General features: G+C 32.9%; 2 protein-coding genes across 3 annotated transcripts; one reads left to right on the forward strand and one right to left on the reverse strand.

The window, feature by feature from the left end:
• Positions 1 to 4,117: 4,117 nt before the first annotated feature.
• LOC123209191 lies at positions 4,118 to 11,521 on the forward strand. 2 transcript variants are annotated; one of them, XM_044627047.1, is made up of 14 exons: positions 4,118 to 4,272; positions 4,375 to 4,481; positions 4,619 to 4,753; positions 4,881 to 4,986; positions 5,562 to 5,651; positions 6,232 to 6,345; positions 7,224 to 7,409; positions 8,209 to 8,319; positions 8,744 to 9,249; positions 10,091 to 10,190; positions 10,329 to 10,388; positions 10,502 to 10,594; positions 10,689 to 10,808; positions 10,913 to 11,521. In XM_044627047.1, the coding sequence occupies exons 3-14, from the start codon at positions 4,707 to 4,709 to the stop codon at positions 11,246 to 11,248; spliced, it is 1,869 nt and encodes a 622-aa protein (XP_044482982.1). In that variant the 5' UTR covers positions 4,118 to 4,272; positions 4,375 to 4,481; positions 4,619 to 4,706; the 3' UTR covers positions 11,249 to 11,521. The 2 variants fall into 2 exon arrangements, with proteins under 2 accessions (XP_044482982.1, XP_044482983.1); XM_044627048.1 differs by lacking the exon at positions 5,562 to 5,651.
• A 4,133-nt stretch (positions 11,522 to 15,654) lies between these two features.
• LOC123209193 (coniferyl alcohol acyltransferase-like) lies at positions 15,655 to 18,023 on the reverse strand. The gene is made up of 2 exons (XM_044627049.1): positions 17,192 to 18,023; positions 15,655 to 16,870 (listed from the first exon to the last, which is right to left on the reverse strand). Exons 1-2 carry the CDS (start codon positions 17,606 to 17,608, stop codon positions 15,905 to 15,907), a joined length of 1,383 nt encoding a protein of 460 aa, XP_044482984.1. The 5' UTR covers positions 17,609 to 18,023; the 3' UTR covers positions 15,655 to 15,904.
• Between the last annotated feature and the right edge of the window lie 1,470 nt (positions 18,024 to 19,493).

Below are 19,493 nucleotides of genomic sequence, written 5' to 3' on the forward strand. Positions count from 1 at the left end.
TTTATAGAATTATAACTCTCTTGGCATTGGCAGTCGAATTTAAAATGAGTTAATTATATTTTTCCACTTTAGGTTTAGCTTTAAAACAATTTACCACTCAATAAGTACATAGATTTTTTTTTTTTGAAACTTAAAACCAAACTTTGTTGACAGGAAATTAAAAATTAAGAACAAAAGTGTCATTTTGCTTTCACCAACCAATCGCAACAAATTACAAACACAAATTCTAGCATTCGAAAAGGATTCTTAGATGTTAAATTTCATGTTTGGAGAGTGAACTAGGCTACCCTCTCTTGTAATTTCTCTTTCTCCTATTCTTTTGTAATTGAACTATGGTGCTTCATATCATAAATATTCTCTTTAATAACCTCAATCTCTCTTGTCAAGCTTTTCATAAGACCTTTAATCTACTTCCTTACTTTCCCACATTTCATCAACTTCTCTCAAATTCCCCCCACCATCATCGCCATTCTTCTTTAGTTTCAATACCATTGTATCACTCAGAACTCATCATTTATTTCTACCTAAACCCAACACTCTCTCTTGCCACACCATCTTCTTTCCACTCATCTAAAATTTTCAATTACTTTCTCCATAAGCAACAATGGTGGTAGAGGCAAACTCTTCTACACCCTCATCCTCACCATGCCATCTTCTTTGTCCTCTCGACCTTGCCTACTCAAGCTGCAAATAAGCATCCCTCCCAAACTAGCAACTTCAACAACAATAATTGAAGGAACAATGGCACAACCACCATAAGGGAGACCCAAACAAGATGACAAACCTTAATTTGGTTTATAGTAACTTGAGCACCACTGTCTCAGCTATGATTCAGTGAAATGTGCCATGGGCAATTATGCTCAAGCCACAGTTCAATTATAAATCCAATTAATTGTGGCTTGGTACCAAGGGTTGTTGGCAACAAATTTGTCATAGTCAATTATCATAGCCCATGTGGTGATCGTCTTGATTTCATGTGCGGGATACTTGGTGAGAGAAAGGAAAAGGAGAAAAACAAGACCTCAGGGGTTAGTCTAAGTGATGAATGATCAATGGTTATTTACAAACGTCTAAGGTATAAGTGATTCTAACATGAAATATCACAATAAAGTTTACCTTTAATTTACCTGTTTTGTAATTACAAGTGTAAGTGGTTGCAAGCCCCTAGGACTTAACCAAAAGGTTCCTCGAATTAAAAAAAAAAAAGGGAGAGTAAAACAAGAAAAAAGAAGAGGTGCTATGATGATTTTATAAAAATAAAATATTAAGAAGTAATATAATAATTTTATTTGTCTATAACTTAATCAAATTGGATGGAAAAAGCATAATTTATACATTCAATAGATAAAAAGAAAAGTGTTGGAAAAAATTGTGAAAAACCCTTTTAAAAACTCAATTGTATATATACATACACACACATATTCAATAGATTAAAAAAAAAGTTTTGGAAAAAATTGTGAAAAACCCTTTTAAAAATTCAATTATATAGATATATACACACACACACACACACATGTTCAATAGATAAAAAAAGGTGTTGAAAAAAATTGTGATTTTAAAAATTCAATAATTAATATATATATGTATATCTGATGATTTTATAAAAATAAAATATTTAAAAATTAATTTAATCATTTTATTTGTTTATAATTTAATCAGTTTAGATGAAAAAAATATAATTTATACATTCAATAAATAAAAAAATAAAAGTGTTGAAAAAAATTGTAAAAAACCCTTTTAAAAATTCAAAATTAAAAAAAAAAAATATATATATATATATATATTTTTTTTTTGCAACTTGTAATTGTACTTTCATCGTTTTGATCACCCGGTGACTGTACTTATTATTTATACCCCACCTTTTTTTAATTAATAATTATATAAAAAATAGTTTCCATCATCAACATATGAAATTGTAAAAGTGATTTGTATTTTAGCAATTTGTCTTTTGTGTAGCCTGTATCGGGAAAAGCTAAAAAAAAAATTGATGGGTCTGGATGGAGAGGGGCCAGTGAACCTTGGCCGAGCGTTATATATTTCATAATTGTAAAGTAAATTACGAGTAAATTGTACATTATTAAAAAAGAAAAAAAATGGAACCTTCATTCTTTGATTCCTGGGCTACTCTCAGTCACCCGTTGCCAATGGTAAAGGGACTCCAAGTTTTTGGACTACTATCCATAAACATACCCAAAGAAACAAATTATCTGCATAAGCTTTCGGGAACTCTCTCGTATTGCTGATCTCTCATACTTGTAAAGAAGGAATTAAGGTTAATTAATTATATAGACAATTTAATTAAAATATAAATTGATCATATATATATATATAAATTTAAGCAATAAGGAAAAAGAATATAGATTAATTTTACCAATACAAGTTGTACAAGTATAGAAATCAAACGAAGAGGACCTTCAAATGGGATGAGACGGCTAGACCTAAGAGAGAAGAAAACTTGAAATAAAATAATGGAAGTATAGAGACTTCGAAATTTTGGTATTAAAGGGGTTACTGCAGGACCCAAACAGAGTTGGCGTTGGTGTGATTGAATTTGGTTTAACTGGAATTTAGTTAATTCAAATTTAAACCGAATTTGAATTAGAAGGTTCGGAGCTCATTTCAAAATTGAGCTAAATTTGAGTTAGAAAGAGTTTGACTCACGAGCTAGGTAAATGATTTAATTCAATTCGAATTTGACTTATAATTTAATTTGAATTATGTTAATTAATTGTTAAACGATGTTGTTTTATTAATAAATTATGAATTTGAATAATGAATTTGAGTCACATATTTAAGTCATGACTTTAAATTATAAATTCGAGTCAAACTTAAACTGAATTATTTTCGTTCAAATTAAACTCGAATTACACTTTATATTGGCTCAACGAACTTGAATCAAATTCTTTTTTATTTAAATTAAACTCGAGTTAAAAAATATTTAAGCTTGGTTCGATTTATATTCACCCCTGAAAAGGAATGGTACTAACAAATTTGTATTTTGCAATGAATCAAAAAGTTTATTCTCACCAAATTGACTGGTGGATAGGAAAATTAATATTGTAAACTTAGGGAGTGCAATTTGGTTTTATCAAATTTTGGATGAAAAATAGTTATTTGGCTTTTTAAAAAAAAAAATATTTTGGACGTTGTGGGGTTGCTTGGTTCCCTAGTCAAAGATACATACATATTTCACCAACTAATTTGTATATGTATATTTTCTCTATCCATTTGAATCTCTTACCAAATACCTACTGAACTCAAATCTTTCTTTGTCTTTTACTCTCTTCTTATCCCAGATTTTGAATTTTAAGTGAGAGCGGGAGAGATTGAGTTTTCATAATGTGACGACGCTATACGGTTGTACCCATGTCAAGAATCTAGGCTTGTTACAAGAAAGTATAAAATGAAAGCATTTTTAAAGTTTTGATTCTTAGTCTTCTCAACTATTTTCTGTACTAACTCTGGAAAGCTGAGACTCCTTCTGTTAAGGTTTGATTTTTGCCCTTTTGGATAAAGCATTTTTTTCAAACTTCAAATTTCACTCTGCATTTTGAACTTTTGGGTTTGTTTTCATTTGTTTTGAGGCTAAATAGAGAGGCAATAATACACAGAGAAGGACGCATTATTGTTTGTTGTTGGATGATGGGTCAGATTCTGATCAGCGTGAAACAATTTTTGTTTAACAAACAATGTCTTTATGATAACAAAAAAGGGACCACTGAGATATGAGATTTGGATTGTTCTTTTACGTGTTTTTTTTTTTTCGAGTTGTTCATTCATTTTTTTTTAATTTTATTTTTATTTTTCAAAGTGTGTACTCACGAACTCCCCTATTTGACTTAGTGTTTACTCTCATAAAAGCATTTTTCAAAGACTGTGTACCGTGAGGAGGTGTTTGTGTGTGAAACTGAAAGCTCATTTGGTCTATCATTGACCTACTTTTTATTATATTTATCATTTTCTATAGGCCAAGAGTAACCAATTTCTCTTTTCCGTGGCGAAAATTTGAAAACTTTTAGCGAGTATGTCTATAAATGCTGTCTTTTTTACGCACTGTGGAAAAGTCGTTTCTTCTGTCTTCTTCCACCCCACGAGGAACTCCACTTATTTTGATTCTCTGCCATAATCCTATCTTTCTAAGTCCTATTTTGGTCATTTTCCATTACCCTTTTGGAAATAATCATGTCCTGTTAATGACAAATTTTTACTGCTCTCTTTACTCAGCTCTAACTTTCATGAAAGGAGAATTCTAATTGATTTGTTGCAACTTATGTATTATTCAGACTGTTAAAATATAATTATTTTTAATTTTTCTTTTTGACTGTTTCGACCTGCTTTTCTAAGTCGTGTTGTTTGGTGGTTGTCTTGAAACAGATATGGAGTTTAAGCACTCCACTTGTGTTGTATTTGTTGTATGGTTATGGTGAAAGTGACTGGTAGCTGTGCATTCATGAATATTTGTCCTTATTACAACCTCACAGGTTGCACAGTGTTTTCTTTTCTAATTTTTGAATTTATTTTCTAATTATCCTATGATTTTGAGTAACAAAACTTTACTAAATATCCCAGTTTGATATGCTATAACAAATACACAATTGATTTTTGTTGTGATCTGCAGTATTTATGATGATTGTTATACAAGCACAAAGAAGCCAAGCTTTTTGGGGAATTCCAGGTTGTATTTTAAGTGATAAAAGCCAAATCTCATGATCAAGATGTGTGACTCACCAGTTGTGCGATCTGCCTTTAGCTTGTAAGCATGATTTCTTCTGGTTTTTTCTACTATCACTTCTGTTTTTCTGGTTATGGACGGACCTTTCAGTTATTCTTTTTCAAATGCACTTTTATTTTCCTCTAATAGTGCTGACATTTTCATACAGAAATAGTTCAATCTCCAGATTTTCCGGCTCTGAAGCGGGTTACTATAAGTCAGATTCTCAATTGGATGTCCTTGATGAATTAGACAGGGACAATTCATCCTTGGAGGTTAGTTCTGGGGTAGGATTTTCTTTCTGGTGGGTCATAAAGTTTGGGTTGAGATCACTGTGAATAAAGATTTAAAAAAAAAAAAAAAACATAATGGACCAAGCTATTGGGTGCATTGTAGTTTCTCTTCTCTTCTTTTGGATACATACTGCATAATTTTTGTCAATTGAATTGTTTTGATCCTTCTGTCTTGGTATCCATTTTCAGAGGTTTTTCTTGATTCTGAATAATTCAATGTTGCAACGGTACTTGTTAATGGGAGTACTTAAATTGCAGCCAATAACATGAGTTTTGAGTTGCTGTATGCTGATACAGATGGACTATGTCTTCATATTAAACCTGCATTTCTTTATTGACTTCAGTTGGAAGTCCTTTCAAAGTTTTATTCTCCCTAGTACAAATGCTTGAAATAGACTTATAGCCGAATTTGTTAGCTTTCTGTTGAGTTTTCTCTATTTGGTCAATTTGAAACGGTTGCAAAACATCTTATAGTTATTATTGTTATCCTCTTCGTTTTGTTTTTCTTGTCTTCAAATCATCTTGTGCTGACAGAAAAAATCTGGCGAGTGATTTAGGTGTGGGACTGTAGTGAAGATGCTGAAAGTCTTGGATTGTGTGCTAAGAACCGAGGTTCTTACCCATACAGACATCAGCTTGAGGAGGATGTAAGCTTGAGCCTTTTAAACACTGTTGTCTATGTTGTGTATTATTGAGTAGTTTGCTTTATCCTTTTTTAATTGTTAGTCAAAACTTTAGAAACATGTTATCTCAAATAAGTTTTAGATGGAGAATGCTATATAGACTACTGTACAGGACTTTAGTATGTAAATGGATTATAAAAAGGTAAATTAACAAGAGAATCTTGTTCACTACTTTCATCCTTTTAGTGCTTGTTTCTTTCCAGGGATTTCTGGTACATTAGTGTGCTATGTGGTGCTTGCATTGTCATTGGTATGTGTCGCATCAAGCTTGAGTAGGGTAGTATGTCATGGCTCATTTGGTAAATTCATTAGCAACCTTTCTCGTTTTCTCACAATTGCAGTGTTGTGTTTGCTTATTTTCTTCATAGAAGAGACTCTGTTTTCTTGAGTTACCTTATAGATGCCATTCTGTCACATGGTTATTAATCTTGCTATTGGAAAGTATTTTGGTATCTCTTCCATGGTTCCATGAAAAGTAAATTACTTAGTTAACATAGACACATTGTAATTTACTGTAGCCCCATGGGATATTTTAATGTATCAGGTACAAAGGTTACAACAGAAGCTGCATGAAGAGATGGAGCTGCATATTATTCTGGAAAATGCTATCAAGAAAAATGCTGTGAAGCCATCTAGTTCATCGTGCCTCCCACACCATGTAAGTCATATATGTATATATATAAATTTTCTTACGATTTGTTATTGCCACTACCGTTTTTAATATTTAGAATTAATTAGATGAGTCTTTCCATGCTGTGCCCGTAACAATCACTTATCTATGCGTTAGACCTAACCACATTGGCTTTGAGATTTTTGAGTTCAAACTACCTAAAGAAGTGTACAACAATTTCTCTTTACCATTATGGACATCTCTGTAATATTTGCCTACTTAATTGGAGGAATTATTACCATCTCATCATGCAACGGATGGAGGGTACTTATGCAAGCTGCATGCATGCTGTTAAGCATTATACTGATTTAAGTTCTTGGACTTAGGCTTTCATAATGAGGATACAGATTGCTCCAGCTTTATAATCTTATCATTGTCAGACTGTTGCTTGTTTTTTCTTTTCACTGCAAATTGAATAGGGTGTCTGTGTGTAATATATTTCCCAGAACTGGGAATATTGTTATATTAACCAAATGTCCATGCAGTAACTCATAAATTCAATATTTTATTAGTTAAATTTCTAATGTTTCAAGTCCATATAGGCACAATAACTTGAGATTGTAAAATTGCAAGATGTTAAAACGCTATCAAATTAGAGTTTATGGACTTAATGAGAGCTTTGTTCATAAACTCTACTTCTATTGTTTATTTATTATCCAAATCATTCTGTCTGAGCTTGAAAAGCTTAACCAAACATTCTGTGCCTCCAAAATTAGATCATTGATGACTTATGAGACAACATCAACGGTTAAGTAATTTTCATGATCTGATTTGTGGTTTTGTGAATTCTGTATACAATCATGCTCAAGGTTTCCATTAGGTATTTGATATTTTTGTAAAATCTTTCTTTTTCCATATTTGGACAGGCGTGGGAGCTTCTGTCTAATATTGCCGTACTGGAGATTTCAGTTTCAAAACTTGAACAAGAGATTGTCTCTTTACATTTCCAGCTTAGTCAAGAAAGAAATGAACGGAGGCTTACTGAATACCATTTAAGGCGTTCGTCTTCTTTACCATTGACTAACTGCTCCACCAAAAATATTGAATCTCTGGTAATTGATCAAACACATAAATTCTTACTGACTACTATAATAATTTTTGTGAACTATTGTCATTAACTTTTTAAAAAACTTTTAATTTGGTTGAGTGCCTTCAAACAAATGAATAAAAATTAAGGGTCCTTTTTTATTTGAAATTCCATTAGAGTTGTAAAAGTTGCATTTAAAAATTTAAAAGGAATTTTTTTTTCATGGTTTATAAATTGAAATCTATTTTTGAGTGTTATATCAAACACATTTTAGGTATTAAAAATCTTAAAAAGCAACTCAATTTTTTAGATTTGTTTTTAGATCACCATACCAAACGTTTCCTTATTAAATTAAAGACATAGCACAGAGGTTAGGTGATGTTCTTGTTATTAGTCAAACTTTTTTGTTTATGTTGATAGTGCTTGTTTGCTACATGATAATGTTAGTGCGCTAGACTTTAAATTAATATATTTATTCTCCCCTAAATGACCAGGTATAATATGACATGTACTTGTTGGGGCTACTCTGTATACATAAATAATTATTGCAGTGCTATCTTGGTTATTAATCTTGGCATCTACATAATAACCGTTCATGTTTTAAGTTGGAACCATGTCCCAATTTCTCAATATCATGAAGGAAAACTAGACACATATAGATAGAGTGTTGTTTATTAAAGATATAAACAATCTCTGTTTGCATAATACTGAACCTTACAGGTGTGCACAATAGAAACTATCCCATATCTTAGCTGAATATACTTTATAGTACGTGTAAGGAGCACATTTAACTTCTCACATCATCATCTTCATCGTGTTTGAAGCATTTAAACCCTGAAGTGGGTCATCTCCCAGAAGGTAGCTCATGTCAAGATCAAGGAGACCAACCATCAGAATCTAATGGTGAATTGTGTTGTTCGGAGTCAATAATGGAGGTATCACTCTATATTATGTCATCCCAGTAGAAATTTTACTTTATGATGGGGCTACAATGCTTTCCAGTTATATAAGAGGCCTAATCTATCTTAAAGCTTATGGCTAGTGCTTCCTTGTTATTCAAATTTCTTGATGTCTCAATTCTCTCCCAACATCTATATTTCAATGAGAATGATGATGCTAATATTTTCTTGCTCAAGTTTAGGACACTTTCAAATTTAATATCCTTTGTGAATGTAGGGAATGTCTAATTACTTTTCTCTATTTATTGAATGATCTTTTAGTTAGGGTTAACAAATTTGAAATTGAACACACATTAATTAATTCAATATGAAAGACTGTGCTTGTTCACAAACTAAATTGTGATATAAAGGTTTCCTACCTTTTGTTGATGAGCATTTATTTTATTATATTGCTCTTCAGGATGCAGATGATTCAGATGTGTATTTCCATGAGAAGAAAATGTCCACAAAGACAAATTCCAAACCAAGTCAATTTGTGGAGTTCAGGAGGCTTCCTACTGGAATAACTCCTAAGGGCCTTTGGGATAACCCTAATAAACTATCAGAAGAAATGGTGCGATGTATGAAAAATATATTTATGTCTCTGGCGGATTCAGCCATACCATCCAAATCTTGTACGCCAGAGAGCCACTTCTGCCATGTGTCACCACGTGGACATCTATCCAGTTCATCATGGTGGTCATCATCTGAACGCTCAATGATTTCATCGTGGGTGCAGAGTCCACAAATTGATGTGCAGAATAATGCTGGAATTTTGGCCTCAGAGAATACTTGTGATCCCTACAAAGTGCGTGGAAAGTTAAGCTGGGTCGACGTTGGAAATTATGGATTAGCAACTGAAGTTTCATGGATGTCAGTTGGTAAGAAGCAATTGGAATATGCTTCAGGGGCTCTAAAGAAGTTCAGGTAGGCTGCTATTTAACCTTCAATTATTTGTTGAGTGATAAATGATAGATATTTTATTTGTTGATTGGTAAATGATAGATATTTGAGTCAAAAGTATCAGCAAGTTACTATATATCCATAAACTATGAAGTTGCTTATTGATATGTACTTCCACTAAACAGCTCAAACTCAATTTCCTGGCAAATTCAAGAGTGCCAGAAACTGCTCCTCCGCTTTTTATTTGAGAGACTAGGTTCTCTCCTAGAAGTTTCCCCAACCAATATCAATTTCTTTCCCCTTTCTCTCTCTCTCCATTTCCCCTTTTTTATTCTCTCTTTGTAACTGCCAGTCCTTCTCAACTCATGCCACATTCGTCTCCAATTTCCTGTGGTCTTGTTTTCTTTTTTGTGCTAATGCCACCTATGCTTTTACTGTGTTGACCTGCACTGGTTTTACTTTTTTGTGAGAAACATATATAGGGTCCTAACACTTAACAGTTACATATGATTTAAAAACTGGATTGCAACTTATGTATGTTCTTTGTGCTGGAAATCTAACTTTGACTATATGTACTATGATTTTGGTTACAAATCAACTCTTAATACTCTTTCTTTCTTCATTATTTCCACATCGTATGCACAAAGATTCCCAATAAACTTCATAAATTTTTGTGTAAGCTAACCAAATGACAGTTTGGGGGTAATTCGTAATGTTGGGCTCTGACAATTTGGTTTGAAGTCATTAATCATAAAAAGGAATTGTTGTACAATTCCTATTAAACTTTCAGATTATTTGTATGGTTGAAATTTTTATCTGATAGCAGATCTGATAAAATCTATTGTTATTGTTGTTTGGAGTGCAGAACACTTGTTGAGCAATTGGCCAAAGTGAACCCTATCCACTTAAGTTCCAATGAGAAGCTTGCATTCTGGATCAATCTATATAATGCATTGATCATGCACGTAGGGTTTTTTCTTGTATTAAATTTGTTGCTCATACTTTGAAGCAATTTATGTAGCTTATCATCAAGGTTGTGGAATTTTATGAAAATTACAGCCTAAACTTACATTATGGTTCTGTTATTTGTGTACTCTTGGCAGGCTTACTTGGCCTATAGAGTCCCTAGAAGTGACTTGAAGCTCTTCTCTTTGATGCAAAAGGTTTGATTGTTGACCATAATGGTCTTATGTTTATTATTTTAGTACTTTGCTTTTGGGACTCTTTTAGAGACCATTTTTATGCATGTGATGATTTTTTTCAAAATAATCTTCAGGCAGCATACACTGTTGGTGGACATTCTTATAGTGCAGCAGCTATTGAATATGTAATTCTGAAGATGAAACCACCCTTACATAGGCCTCAAATTGTGTGTACTTTCTTAAACTGTATATTTTGGTCAATTCAATTTGCTTGTTATATCTTGTTTCCTAATTAACAATTTTGATGGAAATTACTATTAGGCTTTGCTTCTTGCCATTCACAAGTTGAAGGTATCGGAGGAGCAAAAGAAGTCTGCAATTGACCTGTATGAACCACTTGTAGCTTTTGCTCTAAGCTGCGGAATGTACTCATCGCCTGCGGTATTTTCAGTCATTTTAATGCTGATATTGCTTGGTTTCTGAATATTTATATGGTCTGTATGTAAAAAGTCATAAATTAACACGACAATTAATGGGAACTGTAGGTAAGGATTTACACTGCAAAGAATTTAAGGGAGGAGCTTCAAGAGGCTCAGCATGATTTCATTCGTGCTTCAGTTGGGGTTAGCAGCAAAGGGAAGCTGTTGGTTCCAAAAATGCTGCACTGTTTTGCCAAAGGTCTTGTGGATGATGTGAATTTGGCCGTATGGATATCTCATTACCTTCCGCCAATTCAGGCTGCCTTTGTTGAGCAGTGCATTTCACAGAGGCGGGAAAGCCTTTTAGGGTCTCGCAATTGTGGCATTCTACCCTTTGATTCACACTTCCGATACTTATTTCTTCCAGATAAATTTAACTTTGATAATGCTTCTTCATACTAACTTAACATCCTTAAAACACCTTGCTTGCCATGCAAGATGTTTCAGAATTAGGTTGTTGCCTCTAATGTGAAACTTGGCCTCCTTGAAAATGACAAGGGAGGTGGCATTTTTGTTCTTTTCCCTACAAACTCAAACAGGCTGCATTGCATCCTTCTTGGATGTTGTACATTTTGTTTAGTGGTAGCTAGCAGAAGTAAATAACACTTTTGTGCTGAGTGTATTTGCATTTTTCGGCAAATAATGTTCAATAAAGTTAGTTTTACATTTATGGAATATTCATCCTGAAAACTGCAGAACAAGTGGTTGCAATTTGGTTTCATAAATCTGCCAGAATGGCACAATCTTCATAACAAATATAACAGTCGAAACACAATAAGAAGAGCTGCTATCTAAACCAGAAAAAAATTGGAGATCATGAGTTATGATCATGTTTGTCATTTTGTTAAAAAGTAGTATTATATATATAAATTTATTTATATAAATCGAGATAATAGATCTGATTAAATGACTTTAAAGCGATTTAAGAGAAAATTAAACAATCATAAAATTTAATCACAAATTATTATATCAGTTTATACAATTTAACTATAAGAATAATTTTATTATTTGTCAAATATATACGCCATAAAAGCTTACATTTGTCATGGTATGTCATGGATTTGAATGTCAAATTTGTTCAAAAACAAACTTAGAAATGCCAATTACATGAGTGCATAGAAGTTCCAAGACATGGAATACTTGGACTTTGTTAACCTATATAAAGTATATCACAAGTATAATTGATGATAGATGCTGACGTCCAGATGAATGACATGAGTTGCGTGACTTAATCGTATTTGTGTTGTGCTCTTTCTCTCAAGGGTTTGATGTTGAGTATACGTAGATGTAACATATGTCCAATCAGTATTGTTGAACTGTCATTTTCAACCATTCGTCAAACTGGGAAGAATTGAAAGGTAACTAATTGATCTTGACGTGGAGTTGGTAGCTGTTGACAATAAGGAACCCAAACGCAGTTGAAGGTGATAAAAATGTGAATTTATCAGATCATATTAACAACCATTAATCGATCATAATCTTGTTTAACACTAATATAATACAACATTTTTATGAAGTATTTATGAATCAATTATCAACATTGGTTAATTCTTGCATAACAGAAAGAGACATATCACCAAAATGTCTCAAGATACAAAGCGATTTGATCAATTCACTTGTCAACTGACCTACCAGGTAAAATGATGACAAATAATTTAGAATATTGCCTTGAAAATTTATTACCTTCTCTTGAAGCAAGACTCTGATACTTGTTAGGTGGAAATTAATTTTTGGGGTTCTTGATTCAATGTTATAATAAAGTGTATACACCTACCCATAATTGAATTACTCGACCGTATATTCCCATAATATATTTTGTTTAATGACAAACACGTGGTTATGATTTAATTGTTTAAACATCCTTTCACTCGAAGAGAATTATCCCTTCTTACTACATCAATATAGGAGACTATGTTGATACAACCAAATTTATACACTTGGGGCAAGTTGATGAGAAGCAACAAAATACAAAAGATGAAGGGTAGGTGGAAGAACAACAAAAACTAAACAATGGGAAACAATCCAATATTGAAGTCCATGATGGGATCAAAGACAAGAAGTGCAAACCAACAATTATCCAAAAAGGACTAGGAAACCACCTATGTGGCTCAATGATTCCATTAGATGAAATAGACTTATTTGGTATGAATGAGAGTAAATATAATTAGTAAGTTTTTGACGTTATCATGTTTAGTTGTCCCGTGCAGACTCAATGAAGCAACAAGCTAAAGCTCCTCAAGTAGAAGTGAGGAACTTCTAAATCACTTTTCATTTTTATCCCGTGCCTACGTTGAAGTGCAACAACTTTTACCAATATGAAGTTAATTTTTGAATTATAATGGATAAAGTTGTAACATTTTTTTTTTATCTAATAAATATTAAAAAAAAAATTAATGTAAAGGTAGACATGACAATGGGTTATGTTGGCCCGAAACTAAAAAAGTTTAATTTAAAAGGCATGACCTACAAAATTGTAGATCGTACCAAGATTCACTTTTAGGACATGTTGTGCCAGAAGCCGATGGGCCAGCTACACACGATCGAAAAAAGAAAAAATATTTATAAATTAATTTTTGGTGGCCAGCCGCAAAAAGGACTAAGGAGGCATGACTTATGGAGTGATAAATCGTGTCTCGAGCCTTGCTTTTTGATGGGCCAATATGGCTTGCAAAGCTCACAATCTCATAAGCCTTAGTGTAACACGAGTCACAACCTATAAGTCTAGTAGGTCATGCTAGATAAGACATGATACAACTCGATTTGATCAACAAACATGTTTGTGCAAAGGGAATGAGGATCTCAGGATTTAAGAGATATTCAAAAATAGGTGAGTAATCTCTCTTAAAAGCACAAAAACTCTCGTTATAAATCTTTAGTCATTTAAGTGATCTTTAGTCATTTAAAATTCTCATCAACAATACTTACGATGTATTGATATATTTTTTTATATATAATCTATGGAGGAAGGTTATGTTCATCTCATTTACATACAAATTAATTTAACAACTTAATTCGTTAAGGACAAGTGTAAATTAATTATGTATTAGTGGAGTGGCATGGTAATCAATTAAAAATTTGGAAGTTGGTTCTGGTTTCTACGTCCTACTCCATGTCCATGTCAAACTATATATATAATGAAAAAGAAAAATTGATGGTCTAAAGTTGGATGGGCAACCCCATGCAGACATTTAACCTAATATTAATAATTAATTATGATTATTTGTATTTGTCATTTTGACAAAATCAGTAAATTCCTAATGTAAGTGGTGAAGCATCAAAAGTCATTTGTAAATATCAAGAATTCAAATTATCTCAGTATGATTTAATATAATAAAATTTACCTCTAATTTGTTTACACCGTAATTGCAGGTTTAAGTAACTGTAGACCCTCGGGGTTTACCTTCCATTCTTTGAGTTTATAAAAAATAAAAAAGTAAATTCTTGGATTATAATCTATTACCAAACAAACTTATGATTAGCCATTTTCTAACTTAGGAATTCACACCACTCCACCAAGTGTGTCATTATACTAACTTCATTCGTATGAAGTTGTTAGCTTGAGTGATATTATGCATCGATCACTTCGACTGACTTGTAAACCAAAGCCTCAAAGAGTCCTTTCTTCTCAACCACATCATCAGAAACCAGGCCCCATGATTCAATGCTCCACAAGCACCCAACAAACTGACTTATTTTGCTAGACACCTACCAAAGCACTACAACTCGTTGGCTTCGGTACAGAGTCTTATTTCTCATAACTATCATCACACAGCTGTAATGGAGTGGTTAGCTCGTAGCTCAACCACATAAACCCATTTTATATTTAAGCTTACTGCTATAGTGCTATGTGCTAACTCATCCGCAAAAAGCTCAGTAATGTAAAGTTGTTGAATCTATGGCTAACTAATGCACACGCTAATCAATGGTTGGTGAGAGGTCTTGTAATAGAAATTTTACACAAGTGTGTGTAGAAATATATTGGACTTATAAATGCGAAAATCGAAACTCATATTATACAAAATTAATTAGTTTGTATTAATGTTTAATTTACTACACTTATATATCACTCACTATTATAAATTGTTTGACCCGCCGTTTGATTAGATGAGTTGCTAATCAAGTTAGGTTGTTAGACCCATCTATTTAATGTTAAGATTTAATCTATCATATTTATATACCATTTATTTATATTATTTTTATTTGATGTGAGACTTTTTAATTTTTAGCAATTTAAAGCTCCTTAATTAACCACTACTCAAAATCAGTGGCATGCTCACGTTACGTTTAGTAATATTAGTTCCAAATAATGAAATCGTAAAAGATGATACTTGAATAATTGAGAAGTGTGACTTGATGATGGGGTTAACTATTTTATATATATGTAGTAGAAGTATTCTGCATCTTCCAAGTCATGAATTATCTACATATATAACTTCTGCTAATTTCATTTCAGCTACCTTCTGCAAGAAGATATATATATATATATATTTATTTATTTATTTTTGATAATTGGGACTCCATCCATATCTGTTGGACGGATAAATCTATGCATAGTGATTAGACATATACCTACTATATTAGATAAGTCAAAGTTTTATAAACGTCATACAGATTTGAATTCAGATATTTATATTGAAAGTTCTAATACCTTGGGGTCAAAGAAGATTTATAATTGATCAAAACAGACTTTTATAAATTTCTTAAATAAATTAATCATGACAGATGTGTTAGAATAACGTATTGGTTTCAATATGATTAGATCCCAGCAGCTCCATGCTTTTAAGTAGAAAGTAACATTAATTTTAAGATTATCGGTACAATATGTACATATACTCGTATTTATATTTTACTTAGAACCCTAAGCAAATCAAGGAAGACGAGGTTGCTGCTGACACGGTGCAGCTATCTTCCCAGATGAAGTGTACACAATGCAAGATGAGGGACTAGAATATTACACACGAGGTGAAAATAACACAAAATGACAACACCAAGAGCCTGCAAGCCTCATTAATACATGTGATTTTACTGTACGCAAGACCGTTGGACTGATCATCGAACTCATTTCATTAAGTTGAGATAATCAGCGGTCAGAGGCCTAAACACATTAGATGCTTCCCTCTTAATCACCTGTAATTGCCTCTTCAATAGGTGCAAATACACCACCCAGTCACCGTTCCCCAATGGACTCGGCATCGGCATAACATACCCGGCATTGCCACCCCATGGGAAATGATATGACCCGAATGCTGGTTTGCCCCATCCAAAATCCACCTTTGAAACTGGAAATCTCTGCCCTGATGACACCACAAAGGCCGGTCCATCGTCAGTTCCATTGATGTATATCTTAGCTAAAGCTGGCTGGGGTCTACGAGCCTCAACCCAATCAATCAGTGCCAAGAAATGATGTTGTGTCACTGCGTTTTCCAAGAAGGCATGAACTTGATTTGCCACGCAAGATAAAGGCTTTTCCTCCAGTTCAATAATTTTTTGTCCCCCAAAAGGGATTGATAATACATTTCCGAAATATGCATCCATTAGTCTTGATTTTTCACTATCTCCTTGGCTTAACCTACTTCTTCCATCAACAACAATCCCCAATTTTGCCGTCCTTTCACTGTTCGTAGCGCCACACTTGGCTACTATTTTCCATAAAAAAGCACTAAAAGACTCGAGTTTTGTCCTCCTGCAACCATTGGCGCTGGCGAGTGATTGAAGCTCGTTGAGTTGGTCTTTTGTGACATAATATATTCGACTTATGAGATGATCATCATGAGTAGCTCCAACTGGTTCTTTAGGAGATGGAGATGGTGAGAGTGGCACGTACATGTCATCTAAAGCAGGGTCAATGCATCCTGGTCGTCGAGGATTCAGCACAGATCGGCGAAAAGATGGTAGCAAAGACATTGGTTTAGACTGAGCTAATTCAGCCCATGAAACTAGAAACATATTGATGGAGTATGCGTCTGCTATTCGATGGTCGAAGGTGCAAGCCACCACAACACCACTGCAATTCAGCTCAGTTGCCTGTAAGTCAAGAAATTCATATAATATTATATCCGATGACATATAATTAAAAAGAAGCAAGTAATACATATGATTTGACGTTCTTCAATAAAGTTAGAATTCATTAAGGAAATAGTTTAACTGCCATCTACACTTACTCATGTCCCCTAGATTCCCTTAATTATCTCCCTAAATTACGTGTGACTTTTGTCTTAGGTTAAAAGAATAATACCAGAAAGGTTCTTGGTATACACTTGAATATCTTGCAAGAGGTTTTGGAATTGTTTGATGCACTGATACAAATTAAGAAGCAAAAACTTTGAGGGATGAACGATAAGTGACCTGAATAGAGAGCACTCCATTCTTCTTTTTAGGCACAAGCTTGCCTTGGATACTTTCATCTGGGTTATATAAGTTGAGTTCACTCAACTCAACATTAGCAAACGCTTCAACAAAGTCCACTCCACGGTTGTTACAAAGGAGCTCAGGCTCACCAACAGGGTTGAGTACGACCTCACCGGCGAGGGCGTAGTATGACGCCAGTGTTTGAGCCAGAGCGTCCTTTAGAATTGCAACCATGGAGGCAAAAGTCATGCTTTGAAGTGATGGTTTATGGAAGCAAAAGAAGACACTAACATCAACCGGTGGCAGAAGCAAGTCGAGGTTGGAGAGTGGCAGCGAATGCTTTTGCAATGGTAGCACTGCCGCCACCACCTTTGTCTTGCTTACAGTCACCTTGAACTCTCCTCCTGCAACCATCTTTTTCTTCTCTCTCCCCTTTTTTTAATGATGATGAGCTTGTGAAGAAGCAGGAGGGAAGGGCATGGATTTTATAGGCAGACGTAGGTCCAACACAGATGGAAGACGTAGTAAATTTTGGTTATCTCCTGTGGGCTGACATTGTAGGTAAACATGTGGTGAAAAGTCCTATCGTAGTCACAAGTCTGAGCACAGACAACACATAGGAACTTTCGCAGAAGAAGTAGACCAATCAAAGATTATATAAAAAAAAAATGCAGTTGGTGATGGAGTTTGGAGATGCCTGCAACTAATTATTTGGATAGGGTTACAGAGGTGTGGTTGTTGGTTGTATCCATTTAAAAGCAATTACAAATTATAAATAATAGACCAATTGCTAATTAAATTATTATTGTGAACTGTAACAATTTGATCTCAATCCTAAAAATATCTAATAATCTGATTTAGTATCAAGATATCATCTATTCTAAATACAGAGTCTAGCTTTATAATTTAAAATATGTTTTAATAATTTAAAAAATTTATAAATTATTCAATTAATCAAAATTTTTACCTCTAAATAATATAAAATGTACAGATGAATATCACCAGATTATCTCTTTTATATTTTACCAAAATAAAATTTACGTAAAGGCCATCACGATAACATTGTCCAGCTGAGAGAGAGACAGAACGCGCCAAAATGGTAAACAGACAAAATCCACCATGACATAATGAACATAATAATAAATTATAATTTCTTTTGTGTGTATATAAATCATAATTTTATTTTTAATTTAAAATTATTTAATTATATAATAATAAATTATCTATATATATATAAAAAAATATATATACACAAAATTTTAATATTACTATATTATTATCTATGAAAACGGCAGTAGATATATAAATATCTTTTTCTTTATCAACTGTGGTACAGATATAAATATCTTTTCCTTGATGGATAAGATGTTAGATACGTAAAGGACAAATTAGATTCGAAAAGGAGTGAGAAGAATGCATAGTGCACTGACAATTGAATTGCCCCCACATTGACCAAAGTCGTCCGTTAACATGTGCCGGCAGTTCATGCATGTTAAGTACACTTCCAACTGCAATGTGCATGTCTAAGTACCTCATTGGTTCACGGCTCTATCAATTTAATTTATTATTAAATTATTATATATATTTTTTATAATATCAAATATTTATTATATTTTTTAAACATAAAATATATAAAATTTATTAGAAAAATTTTTATACAATTATCAACAACAATCAAATATATTTCTTTTTTTGAAACATGAATTTTAATTAAGTAAAATAATAAAAACTTAGAAAAAACAAAAAAAATTCAAATATATTAAACAAACAATTGACACTTTATTATATATATAAAGAAAAAAATTAATTATAAATTTTATCATTAATTTAATTAAATCTTCTAAATTTTAAGTTTTTTAAATTTTAAGATAAACAAAAACTGTATAGCTATTTTAAATATTTTAAAATTTTATCAATATATTCTTCACTCCTTGGAGCAAATCACTAGTTTCATTCAATAATTATGATGTATTATAATTAAATGATCAATGGGGATGTAAAACGAAATGACATCCACACAAAACCTTGCCTCAATGTCATGATCAGTCTGCACTGCAAAGAGGAATTTTTAACTTGTTGAAGTCAAGGCACAACATTCAGAATAGGCTCACCATAGCACCAATTGCTTGCTGCTCTATTAATCAGTAACAATTGTAAGAATCAGTATCTTAGTACCCCTTTAGCTTCAACAGACAATGCTCTAAATCACAGCTTCACTGAACAGACAATGTCCTTGACTTGACATAAGATTACTCGCATAAGTAAATACCCAACTGAAATGCAGCCATGTTACATGTTT

The sequence above is a fragment of the Mangifera indica genome, chromosome 2, assembly GCF_011075055.1.
Source record: "Mangifera indica cultivar Alphonso chromosome 2, CATAS_Mindica_2.1, whole genome shotgun sequence".
NCBI lineage: Eukaryota > Viridiplantae > Streptophyta > Magnoliopsida > Sapindales > Anacardiaceae > Mangifera > Mangifera indica.